Source organism: Atractosteus spatula, chromosome 9, assembly GCF_055471065.1.
Source record: "Atractosteus spatula isolate fAtrSpa1 chromosome 9, fAtrSpa1.hap1, whole genome shotgun sequence".
Taxonomy (NCBI): Eukaryota; Metazoa; Chordata; class Actinopteri; order Semionotiformes; family Lepisosteidae; genus Atractosteus; species Atractosteus spatula.
In genome coordinates, this window is record NC_142714.1 from 16288542 (window position 1) to 16305052 (window position 16511).

A 16511-nucleotide genomic window follows, 5' to 3' on the forward strand; every position below is an offset into this window, starting at 1 on the left:
TAGACAGGCATGCGGGCTTTTGAAGGCTAGTTTTAGAAGTGTTTTGGATTTTTTTTCTTTTGATTTAGCTGCCAGGCTACTGATAGAAAGAACAGTTAAAGCTTGGAAAAAAGCCGCTTTGCGGTTTTGGATATATTTCTTGCACTGCAAAATAAAAGAGTGTTGTCTTTTTAACCTTACAGCTGAGTTTTGCATCTCTGTTTTCAAATACCAAAAAAAGATCACTTCTACTTCCCTGAGTATGCCACAATTGTTAAAATTAACGTCAACAAATTAGAAATGAACAACAACCATTTTTGAAATTTGGGAAAAATCTCAAAGGTAGTCTTCTAAAATATGAATGGTGTGGGACAAAATCAAAACGTACAGTATGGCATACAGTAGTAAGCCTAAAACTCACATACTCTGTCATATGTAGTATCTAAATTGGGGTCAGTTGGCTTTGGAAAATCTCAAGATGAATGGTTCCACATATTTTCTTGTAAAATTAAAGCGAAAGTTGCATTAACATTATCATCATTATTATTTTCCGGCATTCTTCAAAATAGCAAATGAAGGGCAAAGGCAGGAAAAATTCAAACTGTAAACTAGACGTTTTCATGTCCTTAAATTCTGGACTGAATTCACATTTTAAATATTTTTTAAATAATGCAAGTGGTGTCTTTTTTGCATAAAGTAAATTAGGTTTTATAAACCTAAGGTTTCTGAGAGGATAAGAAAAGGGATAATAGCATTCTCTGTGTAAGGTACTGTAGTCAGCACCTTTCCCAAAAACAGGAACTCTGCTCAGTGCACAGCAATATGTTATGTATATATGGTGTTTTAGATTTTAAATTTGTTTGAATTGTGCAGAGGGTTTCTGAACAAAAATGTCAAGTTACTATACCATATTACTACAATATTGTAATCTTTTAGTGTTCTACACTATAATAAAGTTGTCATCCTTCAGATTTTAGATGAATGAATAAGTTCTTCCTCAACAAGAACTAACTAGGAGTTTGTAAGAGTCTAATTTTTGACATCTTGGACAAGACAAAGGAGAAAGCAAAGACTGGATGAAATATGCAGAATGCAGATTCCATTAGGCAAAGGCTGACTGTATATACAGTATAATACATATTGTATATGTGCATTAAGAGGTACAAATCAAAATAAATGTTAGCTACAAACAAACTAGTACAAAAACTGCAGAGAGTTCAAATAGCTCAGAGAAAGGATCAGATGCGGGGAAGTCCAATTAGAAGGTCATTCACCATAACCCTGTCAAGAAATGTGTGCGTGAAAAACGCACCAAGAATTAACTATATTGATGTCAGCTAGCTGAGCGGATGTAGGGTAAAATAAAATGGGAGTGCTTGATCTGGAGGTCAGTTGAACGGCTGCAAACTTACAGTAGTGACATTCCTGGATAAGGGATAATCACCGCAAGCATCAGAAATGAGTGGCTTGGAGGCCAAATGGACACTCAGTGAATTAGCAGTGGTATCCTGCGGGATGTCTGCACAGAGAAATGGAATGCTTGGTGGGGCTTCGATGAATGAAAGTCAGTGGCCTACTCGAAAACTGGCAGGAGAAGTAAGAATGGGTTCTGGAGCCAACTGGCTGCCCATGAATTAATGGTAGGAATCAGATTCATCGGGTTCAGTCTGAATGAAGGCACTAGATGTTTATGCTAAAAACATAACTTTATTTTATCTACATTACTAGATGATGAAAATCCCAAAGCTGCAGTATTGGGTTTGCTAAAAGACATTTGCTGGGAACTGACTCACTAGCATTACTTTTATGTTGCAGTGTACCCGTGGAATTAACATCGTACAGCTTTTACATTTATTTTTGTTATATTGCTATCATGATGCAATGGGTATTGAGATGTTGCATTGTGTGCTATAGTAAAGGGTTTTATGTTGATGTGATACTAAAATTGATTTGACTCAAGACAGCACTGCTCAGACTATGGAATTTTGTCTTGAGTATTTTATAGATTTGATATTGTCTTATACAGTTAATTAATGTGTTGCCCAGATATGTGTTCTTTAGACTTTGCTTTGCTGTTACAAATCTCTAGCAATGTTTTTTTCTTACTGTGTTCAGTTCTGTACCATTAAAACATCAAGGAAAATCTGAATAACTATGAATCCTGCATTATACACATCAACTGTGCTTTAGTGCATGACGTTTTAGTGATAACTACAGTATTGACAAGCTCTTTATGAAATTTATTTCTACTGAAATTGCTCCTACAGAGCACTAAGATTATTTAGTAAACTTTGAAGCTAAATTTTGAAATTCATTTGGAATTAACTTTGTAATTAAGCACACTTTGATAACGTTATTTAGATTGAATAAGCTAGTGAGTAGCATTGTTTGAAATGAAGTGTGCCTGTGCCTTTGTCTATGTGTACAGTACATACTTCATTATGTTCTCACAGATTACAATTTCCTTACATGTCATTTTTGCCTTTTATGCTAGGGCTTAAGGTCCGTCTTGTATAATGTTGGAGAGAACAATTCTTCCAACGGCTAGAAAATGACTTAATTACAGACTAAAAAGCTTGTGAATTGCAGCTAAATGCGTGTACGCAGAATAAGCAATGATGTAACAAAACGTAGCATCCAAGTTGTGCAAAGAGAGGCATTTTCAGAAATATTACTTTTTTCTGAACTCTGTTTATTGTTCCATTGTATGTTACAAAATAAATGATATGAGTAAAAACAGCATGTTTCTGTATTGTAAAACTGGTAAAAATGTTTACAGACAAGCATCTCTAATAGTAAAAACAAAAGAAAAAAACAGAACAAAACATCCTCACATCAGTGTGCAAACAGTTTATACAGACAGAAACACTCACTCTGGGTCATGTTTCCTGATAAATTATTTTAAATAGCATATATCTACACAATTATGAAATTACCTGTTACAAATAGCATAGAGAAACTGAACAATAATTTATTCATTAAAAAAAGCTTTGGACAAACACAAAGCACAACATTTATAAAACAGTCTCCCATTCCATTTCTTAATGCTTGGGGAAAGGGGTATATTTATCTGCAAAAATATGTTTTTATACTATGTACAGCATTTGTTTTACTACAGTAGCGTTAAAAGAAGTTAACCAATTTGTTTTCTGCTGCTATATCCAAACTGTGTTTTGTTTTCATTATAAAACAATAATGAGGTAATAATTGTACATCAAAGTTTTCCTTTGTTATTTTTTCAAACCTTAATAAAAAAGAACAGGCACACTGGTCAAACATACCGTGCAGAAGAACACTGCCTCTAGATGCACTGAATAGGTTGCTGTTTTGAAAAGGTGGGTTGGGGAAGATAGGTTTTGACAGGAGAAAGCTACAGGTCTTGCACGTTAACAGAACCTGTAACATACAGGGCTAAAGACATTGACCCTGGTTTCCAGTTTTTTTACAAAGGTAATGGGGAATTAAGAAAAAAAGAAAAGTCAACTTAAATGTTAGAGCATCATTACAGAGCAAAGTTAATAAATAATGACTTTTATTTACAATCTTATATACTGCCGTCTTATCTAGACTACAAATCAATCTGTATGGATAGTCCAGCACATCTGTTCCACTCCTAAAGCAGTCTTTCTTCATAAAGACAAGTAAACACACAGCAATAAATAACTAAATCTTTTTGTATACTTGTTGTTCCATTACTGGCTTTTCCACACAGGTTCCCCAATTGTTCTATTATCAGTATTGTTTTTTTTTTAAAAGCCTCATTAGTTTTGATATTTCCTGTCATTCTTTGCTATATTTCACCATGATGTTCTGCAGAGGTAGGCAACCTTTGTGCTGATGTACGCCCCTCCCCAGTCCAGAAATTTGCTTGAAAACCAGTCACTTTGAAATTCAGATTTAAAGAAATTGACACAAAAGCAGTACATTTGCTTGAAAAGGTATTGCTGATTTAAATTTTATGTATTTTGTGCAGTTGATACAAAAATGCTGGACTGGTGGACATTCTCTTAGACTCATGGTCCTGCCCTAGGCCTGGCTTGCAGTCTCCTCCATTTTAATCTGATATGCCATGTTTAGTTGCTGTTAACAGAGGCTGATAGGGAGAACCAGTCTCACCCTGAGAATACTAGGTTCACTGAACTGAAGTAGTTACATCACCAGCCATAGTACCACTGCTGCATTCACTAATAACTGTGTTTAGGCTGTATAATGCCCATTACTCAATATGATCCATTCGGCTGAATTTGCCAAGAATATTTTTGTTATTTATTTCTGTAAGGGATTCTTCAAAAGGGGGACGCTCTGAAGGAGATGTGTATGGGGAGCAGAAAACCAGTGCTCCTTAGCTTCACAATTATATATGTATTTTATATATATAAATGGGAAGCAAGCTGGCTCTTTTGAGAAAATATATACACACACTCAGACACGCATACGTATCAATAGCAACAGTCCCTCGGTGTTTTGTTCATCAACAATCAAGTCCAAGGGTCTCTGACCCTTTTAAACATAAGAGGAAAAGTCTTATTGCCTTCTTCATCCCTGGAACAAATTTGTCCTTTTAAAAAAAATTTAGTCCACAGCAGATCTGAGGTTGATCTTTTTTTAATAAAAAGGAAATACTCAGTCTTTCCGTGGGACCTCCATCTGGAAAAAGATATGCAGACGGGTTCTGAAGTGCATAGTCAACGGCTGGAAGATCTTCCCTCGCAGGGCGAAGAGCTTCGGAGAGCCATCTCTTGACCGAGTAAAGCAAGGGTGTGTCTGCTCTACCTGCTTTGGTGGAGGGGTCAAACGCTCATCTGGCAGTCAGCTGGTTTTTCTCCCAACGTCAATTTACCATGAAGCTGATCGCATGCTTTAGTTCCACCAATGTGCACGTTTCAGAGGGAAGCGTAATGAAAACAATGGTCCCAGGATGTTGTTTAAAATATATATTCATATTTATACAGAAAGGTGCAAAATCCAAAAAAAGACTCTTCTCTGCAATTATGTATCTAAAAAGGAAAAAAGCAAAATTAACTTTTAGGTAAAAAAATAACCATCAATACTTCCATTCTGTGCCACTCCAATTAGGAGGTATACATCTAGTAGCACTGCTTCAAATTAAATGGTGTAAAAAGTTCTAAATGTTAATAAAGACTGCTATTATTTAAGAAATAAAAAAGTAAAGATGCTTAAGGACCTTACCTCTGCATTCATATTTGAGGTCGGAGAAGTATACCATTTCTTGAGAAAATACGAACAGACCTAGCCTTCCACCTGCATAAGTCTTGTCATAGATGCTTCCAGAGTCTGCCATGATTTTCTTGCCTTCATACATGACAACCCTAAAGTGGAGGAGGAAAGAGTTGTGAGATTAACTTGTTTGCTTAATTGATAGGAATGTTTTTTTTAAAAACTTTATAAATAACTAAAAAACCTGGAAGAAATACTTCCAACATAACCGACATAACTGAACCACAATGTGCTTCTCAAATAGGCTTACCTAATGTGGCCAGTCTTTGGTCTGTGGGTAAGATGCCATCTGTAAGCAGTGAAGTCTTTCCAGCCAATATTTTTAGGGTCGTGCCACAGAGTGCGCACCTAAGAGGAAAAGGACACAACCATGCAAATTTACTTTCAGTACTGTTCCTGGAATATCCTCCAATTAAAACACAACACAATATTTACAGCTTCATAATCTGTTATTAACACAATATTTAATTATGAGAGGTCATTTGAAGTGAACAATTATAGGAGTTACAGTATATCGTCACATTTAGCCAAAGTAATGTATGTACCTGTCCAAGAGTATCTCCAGTGTGCCAAAGGGCATTTCGCAGATGTTCTCCAGGTCCAGTGGTAGAATTGACAACTTTGATGGACAGTCCTGAGTATCCCTGGGCTTTTGTGGGAGTATGAGACCAGTAGGTCTGTGTGATCTGTTTCCACATCACCACGTAGAAGCGAGAGCTTGACTGGTATCCAAACACAAACCCAGCATAGTCATCATCACGGTCGGTGTTGATAAAGAAGGTACCACTGAAATCCACTGCGTTGAATTCATCGAAACCTGAGAAGTAAGGAGTTAAAAGGTAAGTTTTACAATGACTTGTATTTTCATTGCCATAATACTTCCATTATGTAACACCTGCAGTACAGTAAAGTTTCTGTAAACATACCAACAGCAATGCCAGGATCGCAGTTGACGGTCTGCACGAGCTCTTTGCCCTGGTGGCGCACCACCCAGTTAGGGTCAATCTGTGAAGTTCCCTTGGGGTCCAGGGGCACCATCTGGAATTTACGGAAGTCCGTCTCGGTGATTGCAAAGTTCTCAGGACAGACATCGTAGATGTCAGGTACGTTGTCTTGATCAAAGTCGTCTTTGCAGGCATCACCTCGTCCATCACCTGAAACAGATCAAAAATGCAAATACTTTAATGACAGATACTGTATGTGTATGACAGATATATGTATGTGCTTATTAAGAGTGTGAACTAGTTATGTTTATTGAGGTTTAGACTGAAGACCTTAAATGATTTATTGCCTTGAATGTCTCACTACAAACACCAAAACATAGTTGTGAGTTTCATTTAAGAAAAATAATACAGAGAGCTTTTCTGTTTCTAGAAGAACTGTTGGGACAGATATACAGTGTTGGAGAGAAAGTATTAAGCCCGAAGTTCTTACCATCGGAGTCTTTCTGGTCAGGATTGAAAGCCAGTCTGCAGTTGTCCTTGTCATCTGGAATGCCATCATTGTCATCATCATGGTCACAGGCATCACCTTTGCCATCTTTGTCATGATCAGCCTGGTTGGCATTGGGAATGTAGGGACAGTTGTCCAGGTTGTTCTGGTGGCCATCTTCATCTATGTCCTGGTTGCTATCACACTTGTCTCCTACCCGATCAGAGTCAGCGTCAAGCTGTGAAATAAACCAGAGAGTTACTTTTCACTTTACCCCACTTGCTTGTCTGCATTAAGTAATTCACATGTATATGTATTCACATGTATTTTGTAAAATAAGTTAAGAAAGAGTTCACAATTTTGAACAGGTAACACTATGTAGCTGTAAAAATGTTTTCACACTGTCTTTTTTTGCACCTAATGGATCTTGGAGCTTTTCAACAGCATCTATAATGTTTGTCTGTCTTATCCTGCCAAGCCAGGCTTTTTCAATCCAGCTGTATATTTCATACTGTTGAAAATCATCTCTGTATTGCAAGGTGCTTCTAACAGGCATTCGAGTAATGACCCTCAGGCTATTAATCTCCAAGTCCTTACAGTTGGCAGGACTACACAGATAATAATTACAGAGAAGGGTGGGGTACATTTTGCTCATTTTTCCCTGAGACCAAGTACCCATGTTCCACAAAATTTACACATTCCTGTCCTGGATTAGGTAACAGCACAGGTGTGCTCAGAAAGAATTGAGTGCAGACAGGGTATGCATGACCATACAAGTGTGCCCATGTTTTAATTAGGAGTGTATGAAAGATGGTTTTCTTTTTCATTTTATAACTGAATACCGCATTAATAAGACTGCATGCCTTATATCTCCTCTCCTGCAGCCAACACTACATCACTTCATACCTGTTTGGTAAAAAGTTATGCTACAGTTTATTCATTTTGATTTAATTAAATTTAGTATAGAAGTCGTTTTTTTTTTTTTGCTTATTAGGCATTACTATTGCAAAAAGATCCCACATACGTAGAATACACATGTGCTATTGTACTTTTTATTTTTTCTACATCTGATTTTCCATGTTTCTCAACTGCCTGGGAGATTTAAAACAGAATAGAAAAAATTACCTGGTCTGGATTGTGTTCCAGAGGGCAGTTATCACACTGATCTCCAACGCCATCTAAGTCTGTGTCTCTCTGGTCCACATTGTACACATAAGGACAGTTATCCTTCTCATTCAGAATACCTGTAAAATAATCATGATTGTGGTCAGATTAATAGTTACAGGGTACAAAGAAAAACAGAAAAGTGTCCTTTCTGATATAGCTTGGAATATAATGATAAATCCATTGTCTTGATCGGAGAAACTGGGGTATGGTTGCTATCCAAGAATGGTTTCTTACCATCACCATCGATGTCCACAGCACAAGCATCACCCTCTCCATTGTTGTCAGTGTCAATTTGATCAGGGTTGCTGTTGTATGGGCAGTTGTCACAGCGGTCTCCCACATCATCACGATCATAGTCATACTGCCTCGGGTTATAGATGAACTGGCAGTTGTCCTGTTTTCAAGAAAGCATTTAGAATTTGAGTTTTGTTTCAAAGTCCTCTCTTGCTAAGCCCCTGGGAGTACTGCTGACTATCAAGTACATTTTTAAACATTAAGCTAATAATTAACAAGATAAAAGAAGTCAGTCTTTAAAAGGAATGTTTTGAAGCCAGAATAACCAAATTAAAGGAAAAGGACAACCATATTTTTAGTACCTCTATAAAACTTTCTACTGTGTTTAATGGATCATTGGCTCTGGGCTTCAAGTGTTGTACCTCTGTGCTGGAATGTGAGGCATGACTGAGGAAGCTAGTGTTTGCTTGCTGAAACATTTTTCCCCCTGCTTTTTTCATTCCTCTTTGCACGAATCCTGAATGTACAGACTTTGGGCTCTTGGCTTACTTCTCAAAACAAAGCTTGATCATTAAACTTTTTGGGCCGACTCTACTGCTTCCTGCTGCAGAATTGTGGTGCCAAGCATTCATTTAGCCTGTCTGTAGGGGACTAGATTCTCACTGGCCACCAAGTTACAGGAGAAACATTTCTTCTGGTTCATGTCTTACCCTGTCGTCTGGAATGCCATCATTATCATCATCACTGTCACAGGCATCCCCTGTTCCATCCTTATCATAATCTTCCTGTCCGGAGTTGGGAAGGTTGGGACAGTTGTCCTGCAAATGACACATGGACATTTTAAAAATGTGAGCTGAGAGGTTAACAACTTAATACAGATTTTAGACATCTGCAGTCTGAAGTAAAATGAGCTTTCAATAAAAAAAAACAGGCACGTCTATCCTGCTCTCAGAGCATTGTGAAATGAATGATTTACCTTCTTGCAGTGGTAGGTGGCATTTTCCACACAGACGAGGTCCTCATTGGGCCAGCCGTCAAGGTCAGTGTCCTCCCCACAGATGTATCCATTGCCAGCGTACCCTGGCTTGCATTCACAGCGGAACATGGGGTCTGTGAAGTGCCCCAGGTAAATGCAGCGGGCGTTTTTGTTGCAGTCGTGGCTTCCATCAGCGCAAGGGTTTCGGGGTGTGCACACCTAGGAAGGACAATTTCATGTCAGTTCTCGCACTTTCTCCTTTTAAGCACTTGCTCTCTTAACCGCATATGCCGATTTCTTTATTTTATGATTAGCTACATAAGTTTCCTTTAGATCATGAAATAGGACACTTGTCTGCTGGTCAGCAAACATCTGATCAATTTCATTTTCATGGTGTAGGTGAGAATTCTAGCTTTTTGGGCATTAAACAAGAATATTACCTCTTCCTGCTTAATGGCAAGAGACGCACAATGTTTTTAGGGTATTCCTCACCTGCTTTTTCGCCGTGGCATCCTCCACACCTCTACCATATGGCTGTGGGCCAGTGAAACGAGGTGGGCAGGGCAGGCAGTTGTATCCTGGCTCTGTGTTTTCACATCTGTGGACGCCGTTAAACTCGAAACAGGCATCAGGAACCTCCTTACACTAAAAAGAGGTAGAGGAGAATTTTATTTTTACGGCACGGAGGTGAGATTTATTGCTAGTCATACAGACAGAAAGGGGGCCTGAAACTTACTTCATCGACATCTTCACAGTTGACTCCATCACCATGGTAACCTGTTGGGCAAGGACCACACTTCCAGGAGCCGTCAGGAAAGCTTGTGCACTTTGATCCAGCAAAGCAGGGATTGGATAGACACCCATCTGAAAACAAGACATGCACACACATGAGTATAGAACAATATTCTAGCAGCACGGAGCATCTGTAAAATCTCAAATATAAGTGAGAGACTTGTTTCATGCCATTCTATTTTTAAAGATCAACATGGAAGAAATATTTCTAAGACAGCAGTATTAACTTTTTGAGTTAGATGTGTTTGGAATTTGAATTATTATTCAAATTCTCAAAAAGCACTAAATATTGTTTTGTTTGATGTAGGAACACCACCGCCCTTCACCTTAACTGAACAAAGTTGCTATTTTGAAACCTGAAACAAATACTGTATTGACTGGGGAGCTTCCGAATCTGTTGGGCAGTAGTGATGTATTCGTTTTCTCCAGATTTACTCACCAATGGGACAGTCCTGCTTGTTGCAGAGCTGAGTTTCCCCAGCCTCACCGATGCAGTCCTTGCCACCATATGTAGGCGCAGGATCATTGCAGAGTCGCTTGCGAGTCTGAACACCTCCTCCACAGGTCACAGTGCAAGTGTCCCAGAGAGACCACGGTCCCCAGTTTCCATTGACTGAAAACAAGAGCAAAGGTACATAAGGACTGATCAGAACAGCAAATTTAACAATACTGACAGTCTTGTTTTACACTGGGATCCATTTCCTTTTCATTTAATTGGTAATGTGCCTGAAAGAGGTAGATTCTTTCAGGTTGATGCCTAGTAAGATAAAAACATAAAAGACCTATGGTCCCAGTTATGTACGGCATTCCTGAGATATTTGGTTTCCATATTATTGCTGTGGTCTCAAATAGGAAGGCAAGGATTATAGTGTGGAATTGCAACAGTGTGGGCTTTTGACACATTTAGGCACGGCGGTGTATTTATTTCTGATGACTACGTACTCGGACAAGGGGATTGCTTGCACTCCTTCGTCTGCCGGCCCTCTCCCACGCAGTCCTTGCCACCCATCTGAGGAGTCGGGGAGTTGCACAGACGAATGCGTGTAATCACTCCAGTGCCACAGGTAACGGAGCAGGAAGACCAAGGAGACCAGTGACTCCAGCTTCCATCTTGCTTGACTGTAGGGGGAGGGAAAGCAAATATGTTCAACTACTGTTACAACTGCACATTTCGGTCTGAAAAAGTGGGAGGAGAACAGATTTTGGAAGTCAGAGTATAACTCACATCGCTTGTCACATTCCTGAAGGTAGCAGTCCCGTGTCTGCACAGAAGTGCCCTCGCAGAAGTTGTTGATACGATCGCAGGAGCGGCCACGCTGCTGAATCCCTCTTCCACAGGACACAGAACAATGAGTCCATTCAGACCAGGGAGACCAGCCATCCTCTGCAGAGTCGCTTGCTGGAAAGACAATGGAGAGCTCTTTCTATTTTCTTTTAGGAACTGAGAAGTGTTAGTATTTCCTTGAGTCACGATTGTTTGATATGGAAATCTAAGTAGATCAGTGCTCTATTACATCAAGAGTAATTACCATACAAGGCTTCAAATGACATATCACCAGTAGTCCTCACAAAGTATCACATTTTAGCAGCAGCTTTTCATGTATGTGGTGTATATGTATATAGATTTTCTGGGAAATGCAAAATCAGTGTACAGTGTGTACATCAATTTAACATCAACCCAGTTGCATGTAAACAAACATACTCTTGAACATTTTCATTGCACTTTTCCTAGGGTGAAAACTAGACTCAAATGTCAAATTACTCTCCTCCCCCCCAATGTAAGCCAAGTACTGTCACAGTGTTTCAGAGATCTGAAAACATTCACCAAAAAATTGTAAGTTGAAAAAGAATGTATTTCTGGTACTGGAATCTGATTTTCTCAGGGGTTATACTTTTCTAAGCATTAAGCAGATTGTACTTTTGGGGAACAAGTAATAGGTTTATTCCATGCTGAAAAGAGAAGAAAGAAAACACAACGTTTCGGCCGTGGAGCCTTCTTCAGGTGTGAAGAACACCTGTTCTTCAGGTGTACTTTTGGGTTGGAAAATGTTGTTCCCCTGGCTGGTCTTTCTTTGTCTTCCCTCCAATAATTAATGTAAACATATCTGAAGAAGCACTAGATCTTCTAACACTGGGGTTCAGACAATGAGAAAAAGCACTGATTTTTGGTAAAAGCTAATCCACATGAGAAGCAAACATCTCCCTGCTTTGAGATACTTGGGTATATTGCATCAATAGGTAACAGTAAGGGTTTAATATTTAAGTCTATCGATATGTGAAGCATGCATAGTCAACAAAATCAGACATACAGTAGCAACCGATCTAGCTTATTTCTAAAACACTGAATTCTACTTACGTGTGCCACATCTTGGACAGCATTCTCCATCAGGAACAGTAGCGTTAGCGCAGGGCATCAGAGGGCAGGAGATCTTGCGACACACTGTGGCAGAATTCTGCACAAAAAGAATGTTGGAATCAACCAAATTTGTTGAGGCTAAACTCTGGTGAGCACTCAATTGTTTACTTATGAAACAAACTGGCTCTATCAAAACTAATTGCAGTGTTGTGAACAAAGAAGTGATCTTTGGCTTGCATTTGTGACACCCGCTGAGCTACGGCTTTGCTAAGTGCACCTGCTGGAGGTCATACCAAACTGGACAGAAAGGGAAGCTGAAAGCACAATGGTGGGGAATTTACTGACAGGGGTGAACCCCAATGACATTTATGAGGGCTTTATCCACTTATCCACTCTGCCAACACACTACAGACCTTTAACTTTTTGGAGACTTTAAGCTGCAGGCTGGTGCTGTAAACTCTTTATAATTAAATAGCTGATTCTTCAAAATACTGAGAGACTGCCAAGTTAGGTAACACAGTAGGCAGTGAGGCATGGCAAACAGATTATAACAAAAAACACATCCGTAGGTTACATTAATTTGTAAAATCTGGATTGAATCTTGACCTACCAGCTACAAAGTACAGCTTGTATTTGCAACTTAACCAACTTTTTTTGTCCTTTCAATGCTCGTTTGCATAATTGAAAGACATGGCTGCTGAAGGGGTCTGCAAATAATAGCTGTCACATTATTTTCAAACAAATCATAAAAAACATTTAATAATGGTGCTAGTTATGGGAATTCTGCCATCAGTCTGTCATACCCGTTACTTGCTACATTACAAAGCCTCTACTGTCTGTCTGAATTAGCTTCATTTGAATTTACCTGGCAAGTGCATTCAGTACAACCATCAACAGTCCATTCATCCTTATTGTTGTAGACTATGCCATTGTGGAGACACACACCATGCTTGATTTTAATTTGGTTTCTGATAAGTTCATTCTCTTCATGCTGAAAGAAAACAGAGTCCATGTTAAAAAGTATTTATTATTTATCAGTATGAGTTTCAGATTTAAAACTGATTAGTTACAACTTCTGTGCACAAAGTCAAGGTTTTGCATCCTACACGTCCCATCTGAGTATTGTTGAATGGCACATCTAAACACATAATTAGGTACTCAAGAATGCAAAGTAAAACTTACAACAAATCAACACAAAATAAGAATTTAGCGAGAACAAGCAAAGTCTTCTTATAACAGAAATACCTGGTGCAGAACATTTTGTATTGGGTTACATGTAGTGAAACTGCAGAGGTGCTGGACTCTTACCAGTTTATGGAGATTTTCTGACAATTGGTGAACATAGACACTGAGTCCTTTAAGTTCCTTAAACATGTTGGCAAGATCTTCACAAGAGAACCCACACACAGACTGTAGATCTGCTGGCACAAAATCATAAAAAAAGGTGTACAGTGAATCCAGAGTCATACTGTGTATATACCTGTGTGTACTCTGCATAGTGTAGGAATGGCCACAGGAAAATAGATGCATTTTCAATCTTTGTTACCTTAGTTTAATAAAACAGTAAAATACAAACATAATAAATATCCTCTGTCATATTTTAAAAAGTAGAGATAACAAAACTATTAGGAAATCCATTAATGTTTATCTGCATCCATTTCGTGTTTAAATTAAGTTACCTTTTGTTTTGTGTCCAATGTAGTCAGTCCTGATGGCTGGGCTAGATCCATTGACGGGGTTGTCCAAAATTATAGTATCCGTTAAAGGTGCTAAAAAGCAACAAAAAAGTTTTTTTTTAGAGAAGCTACAGTACGTGATAAAGACGTACATTATGCAGTTTGAGTTCCTCGTAGTGGTCCACTTTTCAAAGGCAGCGTTGTTAAAAGTTTGGCTTGCCCTCGTTTTTCATGACAAACTATAGCAGAAAGTGCATCGTACGTCTAATTTGCAGTTTTGAACTGGTTCCTAAGGGGGATTGTAGGTACGATCTGCAGACAGTAGTACGCTTTTGACGGTTTAGAAAAGCATTAAAATATTCATAAACAAGAAATCTTTGTAATCTGGTGGCGTTTGTCAGCTTCGTTAAACAGTGTACCGTAATTAGTCTATTTTGCTTCTTATATACGCACGTCTGGCTGTGTTATTACTCCTGCACAGTTCCAGACAAATAGTTTCCATCTCTGCCTGGCAGCAGTACTATTTGCTGGTGGACGTTAGCACGGAAAATTTAAATGCCAGCATGAAATTTGATTTGTGCCTTACAAAGGTAATCGAGAATGTTGCTTGAATGAGACAATTAAACCCTAGATAAAAAGCACACTTACATCTGGAACATCCTTTATTCCTCAAAATCGCATCCAGAGTAGTTCCAAAGACAAAGCGTATATTCTGCAGCACACCCTGTGAAAATGACAAAGATCAGTTTACTATTTCCTATTATTATTTACTTAAGAAACGACGCCCTTTTGCCCCGAAAACATCCAGAATATTTAGAACTACGTTTTACCCCAGGCTAATTCGTTCGTTTAGATTCTACTTTCTGTAAACTGGAAAAACGGTATGGTTAATAACCTCTTTTGGAATGAAACACTTTCATGGGTACACAGAATATTCGTCTTCTGTAACCACTTATATCTTACCATGAACCTGTCCTTCACCGCTCCTTTGCCGATCCTCAGACGGGCAATGCTGGGTACGTCCTGAGTCAGGATTCTTTGAATGGACACGTCCAGTTCAGAGCTATTGATTTCTTCGCAGCCCACGAAAAGTTGAGCCCGATCTTCCTGCACGAACAGTGTGATGTTCTTCCAGTGGCCCGTCGCCAGGTCCGCGTCTTCAATGGACACCACCTGCTGCTTGTTCTCCGTGGAGAAAACCAGGTCCAGCGTGTTAGCCTTCCCGTTAGAAACGATCTCAAAAATGGGTCCGGAGCCATCAATTTTCTCGACCGTCAGCAGGCTGCCCCTGGTCCGCTTGAATTGTTTGAAGTTAACCAAGAGAAGAAAGCCCTTTTCGGTGTGAATGGCATCTATTAGGTCCCTGAAGGGGGTCTCGGGAACCGGGGGAATCAGGTCAGCGTCTAAAATCTTGTAAGCAGGGCTGTAAGGATCTGCGCCCTTCACGAGAGTCACCCCATTGTTTTTCTTGTGTACTCGCACCTTCTCGAACAGGTCAAACACACTATTGTCGTCTCGGCTTTCTGTAGGGACAAGAACAATTACAGTTGCATTCATACCATTTTAGTTTTTTTTTGTTGTTTAATGCGAAAGCCATAAGGAATGAAAAAGCTGTCAAGGTCTGATAGGATCAAAAATCATATAAATCACTTATCTGTAGGTTTATCTAGGGATTTAATTATTACATATAATTATGAATGAGACCTTAAAGCTACTGTAGCTGCATACTGAAGAATGAGAAAATGTAGGGAACGGTGTACGTTTTCATTCTCACCTGCAACCCGAGCCGCTCCACAATTCCAAGCCATTAGGAGCAAAAAGAGACCCCCTATCAACTGCATTGTGAGAACTTTTATTATTTGTTTTTCTGAAAAATAAAATATAAATTTGACCTTTGGTTATTAATTGAGAAAAATACCAGTGAAATACTGCACAGTGGGTATGAGAATATTTTCGAAATACGTATTGACTTAAATATATAGAAAAAGTATATGATGAATCAACCTACCTGGGAAAAAAAGGAAAGTAGTAACACTTAATAACTCTTCAGAGGTTCAAAGAAAAAGATAATTCCAAAAGAATGGAAGTCGCAAGAAAATCCTCAAGTTTCTCAAAAGTTCACTTTCTTCTTCACGTCTAATAAATAACAACTCCCGAAAAAGTAGCAGTGAATTCTTCTTTTTGGCTAACTTCTTTGCAATACTTAATCGGATGCTCAAACCTAACTATTAGCACTTTGGTGAAAGTCCGGTTTAAATAGTTTCATGACATTCCTAAGAACGCTGCTGCTCCAATCACAGGCAAGCAGGAAAAAGGGACGAGCTTATCCACCTACCTCACAGCACGAAAAAAAAAATGAGACGTACACATAAAAAACACACATTCCAGAACTGAAATTCCATACAAAGATACACTTTTTCATAGACGCAAACATGCCAAGCCCCCGCTTCCTTTTCAAAGTACATTCGTCAATTTCCTCACATACTTCACTGACACTTCTTTTTTCAAGATGCTTTTTGACAATATTGATTTTTAAAAAGTAGTAGTACGAGTTGGTAATGAACTTTAATGTAACAAAGATTTCTAAACTAAAGAAAACACGTTCAAGTTGAGATTCAAATAAAATGTTAGGACAAAAGCTGCCAATATTTTTTTTAAATAA

The 16511-nt window shown here is 38.7% G+C and overlaps 1 protein-coding gene across 2 annotated transcripts; it reads right to left on the reverse strand.

Annotated features, from left to right (window-relative positions):
* Window positions 1-2650: 2650 nt before the first annotated feature.
* LOC148828293 (thrombospondin-1-like) lies at window positions 2651-16078 on the reverse strand. Of its 2 annotated transcripts, none has more exons than XM_088924840.1 (23): window positions 15858-16078; window positions 15624-15716; window positions 14813-15372; window positions 14498-14573; window positions 13853-13942; window positions 13482-13594; window positions 13039-13164; window positions 12174-12270; window positions 11043-11216; window positions 10760-10936; window positions 10257-10430; window positions 9762-9889; window positions 9518-9670; window positions 9026-9244; window positions 8760-8867; window positions 8050-8209; window positions 7774-7892; window positions 6652-6886; window positions 6144-6371; window positions 5763-6034; window positions 5468-5565; window positions 5170-5309; window positions 2651-4976 (listed from the first exon to the last, which is right to left on the reverse strand). In XM_088924840.1, the coding sequence occupies exons 2-23, from the start codon at window positions 15688-15690 to the stop codon at window positions 4969-4971; spliced, it is 3522 nt and encodes a 1173-aa protein (XP_088780966.1). In that variant the 5' UTR covers window positions 15691-15716; window positions 15858-16078; the 3' UTR covers window positions 2651-4968. The 2 variants fall into 2 exon arrangements, with proteins under 2 accessions (XP_088780966.1, XP_088780967.1); XM_088924841.1 differs by having other exon boundaries at window positions 13482-13591; window positions 15858-16076.
* Window positions 16079-16511: the final 433 nt, after the last annotated feature.